The sequence below is a fragment of the Rhagoletis pomonella genome, unplaced genomic scaffold (assembly GCF_013731165.1).
Source record: "Rhagoletis pomonella isolate Grant_MI unplaced genomic scaffold, Rhpom_1.0 Rhpom_scaffold_00008, whole genome shotgun sequence".
Taxonomy (NCBI): Eukaryota; Metazoa; Arthropoda; class Insecta; order Diptera; family Tephritidae; genus Rhagoletis; species Rhagoletis pomonella.
In genome coordinates this window covers 31,142,197-31,147,338 of record NW_023458562.1, presented here as the reverse complement: position 1 = coordinate 31,147,338, position 5,142 = coordinate 31,142,197, and the positions used below count along the sequence as shown (strand labels likewise).

General features: G+C 34.1%; 1 protein-coding gene across 1 annotated transcript in view; it reads right to left on the bottom strand.

Moving 5' to 3' along the window:
• LOC118745162 (general odorant-binding protein 56h-like) overlaps window positions 1–654 on the bottom strand; it is a 996-nt gene extending 342 nt beyond the window's left edge. The window contains exons 1-2 of the mRNA XM_036478685.1: window positions 463–654; window positions 40–401 (exon numbers count right to left, since the gene is read on the bottom strand). Of these exons, the coding sequence (XP_036334578.1) occupies window positions 81–401; window positions 463–516 (375 nt within the window). The 5' untranslated portion in view covers window positions 517–654 and the 3' untranslated portion in view covers window positions 40–80. The remainder of the gene's footprint in view (window positions 1–39; window positions 402–462) is intronic.
• Between the last annotated feature and the right edge of the window lie 4,488 nt (window positions 655–5,142).

Below are 5,142 nucleotides of genomic sequence, written 5' to 3'. Positions count from 1 at the left end.
CGCACAAACACTAAGAAGAGAACGAGGAGAAGGCAACATTTTTTGTAGAACCGAAATCGCCATAAGTCACACGCTCCAATTTACTTGTGCGATATTAAACATTGAGTGATTTTGAAAGCTGTTTCACACGCCGAAGAACCAGTTTTATCCTTGCAAGCATCCACAGCTGCAGCAAACTTATCGTCATTGGGCATACCAGTTTTGGCTACGTCCGGCTTGAAGGTACCCGCTTCATCCATAGAACCCTGCTTGACCATGAAGCAATGAATGGAGCATTTTAAGTCTTCCGAAGGTGAGGATAATTTGCCCTCATTGAATTCATGGAAATCCTTTGGAGAAACATTGTGCTCCTTATTGCAGTCCTCGATGTATTGGCGCATCTGTGGATTGGGTGGCTCGCACTACGTTGGGAAGAACGAATATTAATTTTCGTTTTAAATTTTTTATTTTTTTTTTGCTTACCATTACAACAACGCTGGATATCAGCACGAACGCAATGGTTATGAAGGACTTCATTTTGTTTAAAAAATTTGTTGTTTGCGGAAAAATACTTTTTAGAGATGTTTACTCTGCGAACTGTAGAATGCTGCTGTTCGAATTACTGTGATGTGCTCGCATTTATACTAAATTTTGATGTCAACATTCTCGCTAGTCATGCCATTAGCTTTTGATTAAGTTGGGATTTTACACGTAAATTTACATATGTATTTTTACTTTTTTTTTTTGCTAAATTGTAAAACTTTTCTTTTATACATTTTTGCGCGCTTTTAATTGGCCAACCTTTTTTTGCTGATCTTATCATTAGAGTAAATTTGTTTAGTTCCGCAGCATGATTTTGTCACTGCCACGGCTGCCTATACTTATTGTATTCCATATGTACTTCACACTCGATAATTTTTTGATTTTCAAATAAGCCTTAATCTGTTTTTAATTTACACAAAACATATATTATGCACTAATTATAAACGTTGTTGCTTAATTAGTGAACAATTTTGTAAATAATTTTTGCTGATTAAACGCAAAATTACAGTCCATAATACCGATGATTTTGCTTTGTGAAAGAAACTACTTTATAGGGATTTTGCGAATGTCGAATTTTAGACATCCGTGGATGCGAATCCGGCTGTCGAGAATTTTTAAGAAATAATTTAGGTAAATAGGAAATGGAAAAGTTAGTAATTTTTAATAATGTTTTCTTTTTAGTTCTTGAATTTAAAAATTGTAAATTCCGGGTTACAGCCTGTTTCTTAAAGGGTCGTAATTTAAGAGTTTTCTCGTTCATTGGCTAAATGAGCCGTGTGATTTCTTAAATATCGTTAAAAATGAGCCATTAATTTATCGACCGTGTTTTTTTTAGAAGGATGTCATCGCATCTTACCTTGCAAATTCGCCCCTTTCAAAATTCATCTTAATATTCATGCATTCAACCACCTGTATTAGTCAGATTAATCGGGATTATCGGGATGAGAGTAAGGGAATTTGCATTGTCTTTATGTGAGTGTAAAGCTTTGAGATCTACCTGACTGTCACACCAGATAAAGTCACGTTTGTTCTCTCTATGTCGCTGAGTTAGCTTCCGTGCTGCCTCCTTCTGAATACCTGAATGCTCAGAAATTCTTTGAGTCTTACTTCTGCGAAAACATCCCCTCGGTGCAATTCGATCAAGCGGAAATAGATCCAAGATCGCATTCAGGGTGCATGCGGGCGTGACTTAAAGGAGCGCTTACAAAATTTTGTGCTTTTTTCATTCTTCATTTAGCTATGTATGTATCTAAAAAGTAAAGCAGATCATAAATACGTTGTTTCTGAATATCTCGAAATCGATCGAGACGTGATGTGGTCATATGGATACCGGGATGGTGAACAGCGATTCCAGAAACGTACAGATCAACTGAGCTCAGAGATGCTCTAACTCAATTTCCCATTGTGGCCCTGCGTATTTTTGTCTACGGTTTTAATATTCGTTATCTTCCGTATTTTAATTCATTTTTTGTTAATATTTGTTTGTTTCTTTTCTCCAGTAATGGAGAATTTTCAGGCAGAGGCTTAGATATGTATGTACATGTGTGTGCATAGTATGTATATGCGGCGTTCCATACCAGAATGGATGGTGTGAGCCCCCACTTCATGTGAAAATTTGCGAAAACATCACACATACACACATCAAAATTCTCTATGAAAAGAAATATTAAAAAAATTTTTTTTCTTGAAAAATTTTTTACATTCAAATTTTTTGATAAAAAAATTAGTTTTTGAAAATATACCATCTCAACAAAAATTGAAAAAAAAATCACAATGGTAGCTCTGAGTATTTCGCAATATTTAAGTGTAGTATTATGGGGTGGACTCTTCAATAATTGGAGTTATGATTTTTTTTTTACACGGACGTTGAGTAAAATGAGTGCATTGCAAATTTACAAATTTTTTAATTTTTTTTAAGCTACTGCAAAATCGCGTTGATGTTTAATATTTTTTATGCTGACGCCTTTTTACACGTTTTCAAAGAAAATGAAAAAAAAATTAGCGCCAGTTTTGTAATCGCTTAAAACTTTATCATACTAAAATTTAATAAGCTGCAAAACTTAAAAAATTTGTAAATTCGTAATGTACTCATTTTACTTAACTTCGGTTAAAAAAAAAATTCATAACTCAAATTATTGTAGAGTGCACCCCATGATACTATAATTAAATATTGCGCAATACTCAGCGCTACCATTGTGATTTTTTTAATTTTTTTGAGGTGGCATATTTTCAAAAACAAATTTTTTTTTCAAAAAATTTGTATGTGAAGAATTTTTCAAGAAAAACAAAATTTTAAGAATATTTCTTTTCATAGAAAATTTTGATGTGTATGTGTGATTTTTTTCAAATTTTTTCCTCGCCCCGTTCTCGAGATATTACTATTAAATTTTGATACAAATCAAACACATGAAGTTTCAACCTCGTCGACTTTGGTATGGAACTCCCCATATACATAAATATGTATTCTAGCCGAATTAATGGCATGCTTCCAACGAGCATTGATATTTCCAAGCATGACATTCCATTATCTACCTTCTCTAGTTGGTTACTCCCATAAAAATGTACAGTACCTAAGTAATAGGCTTACATACTATGTATTCCTTAATATATTAGTTAATAAATAAACATAAATAAATATTTACGTATATTCAAAGGCTTATGTTAATGGTAATTAACTAGCGCTAATTTATTTAGTTTTAAAAATGAAATTACTTTTACTTTTTCAGTTTCATTTTGATTGCTTTCCACTTTAATGAATCATTCATTTGAATAGAGAACTGATTCGCAATAATTGCGACGGTAAAAAAATTAACTTAAACCCAAATATACATACGTGCTTATATATCGATGGTACTCGGCAATAACGACACAACTTTATAATTTCAGGTAACCAGGGGGTGCAAGTGTGACATTTGTCAGCAAACCGAAGTGGGCAATCCTTACTATTGAAGAGTGGCACATTTCTCACTCAAATCCTTACTAAATCTTTACAAAGCAGTCATAATTTGAGAGCTTAAAAATTTTCCCTACAAAATTGTCAAGTGCTAAAACTTTAATTGGCTCTTTTGAAAATTGTTATAATTTGCGTTGTGTCGTTATTAAAGAAGATCTACGATAGGTATGTGCATAAGCTTCATAAATTTGGCATTAAAAGCCGTACTAATTGCTAATATTAAATTACTATTCTCTGGCGCCACACTCGACTTCATTTGCTCTAATTGGAGGTTAGGCAATTTTTTGTTTGTATTTGCTGAACAAATTTATAACAAATGTGAATTTATGACTAATTTAAAAATATAATACCAGTTTTTGTGATATTTAGATGAAAGCGTTGAGGTTGAACTGGCAAAAGGTAAAGGTGACCGAAAAGTACTGAGTTAAATAAATTAGAAAATAAGATATATACATATGTATAGACGGCCATTGTGGCTGAGTGGTCAGATGTGTCTATTACCACTCCAAAGGACTTGGGTTCGGGAAACATCTAAAATTAAAACAAGTAAGAAAGTCTAAGTTCGGGCAGAGCCGAACATTAAATACCCGGCGCAAGTATTAAATACATGTTTTTCACCTTTCCGAAAGCTACCCCTACATGGTAAGCCGGGGTGTATCAATTTTGAGTAAATTAGCGTCTTTAAATTTCGAAATATTGCATATTCAAGCATTTCTGAAATTTACCGTTATATGAAAAGCGGCCGTAATTTTCGTCCGATTTCAATAATGAGGCAAGAACAATAAAAATACCGAGTTTGGTACAAATGGATAGAACGGTTACCGATATACATATATGTGGTCATAAGTGGGCGGTGCCACGCCCATTTTCCAAAACTTAACCATAAACGTATTTCTTGGTAAAGAATTGTGCGAGCATCAATTTTGAATAATTTAGTTTTAATATTTACTGATTTATCGAAGATTTCGTATTTCTCTAAATTACCCTTATATGGAATGTGGGCGTGGTTATTGTCCGATTTTAAAAATTTCCAGCCATTTGGTATGCTGTACCAAGGCGAACAACTGTGCTAAGTTTGGAAGAAATCGGTGCAGCGGTTGCCAAGATATACACATGTAACTATAAGTGGGCGTGGCTACGCCCATTTTTCAAAAATTCATAATATTCTTATTTTTCGTCTAAAAGTTATTGTAAATATCAATTTTGAGTGATTAATCTTCAGTAGTTACTAAAATATCGCAGTTTTCGTGTTTCTGAAAATTACCGTTATATGGGAGGTAGGCGTGGTTATTGTCCGATTTTGCCCATTTTCAATACCATCCGTCCTACGCCTGAAAGAAGTACACGTACCAAGTTTCGTTAAGATATCTTAATTTTTACTCGAGTTATCGTGTGCACAGACGGACGGACAGACGGACGGACGGATCTATCTCGATTCGTTTTGCCTGTTACAAACAACCGTTATGTGAACAAAGTTATAATACCCTTGTGCACAAATGCGCTTGGGTATAAAAAAAGTTTTTTTTTCTAACAGCGGTCGCACCTCGGCAGGCAATGGCAAACCTCCGAGTGTATTTCTGCCATGAAAAATCTTTTCATAAAAAATCCATTTGCCGTTCGGACGCTGCGTAAAACTATGGGCTCTTCAATTTGTGTGACAACTTCAA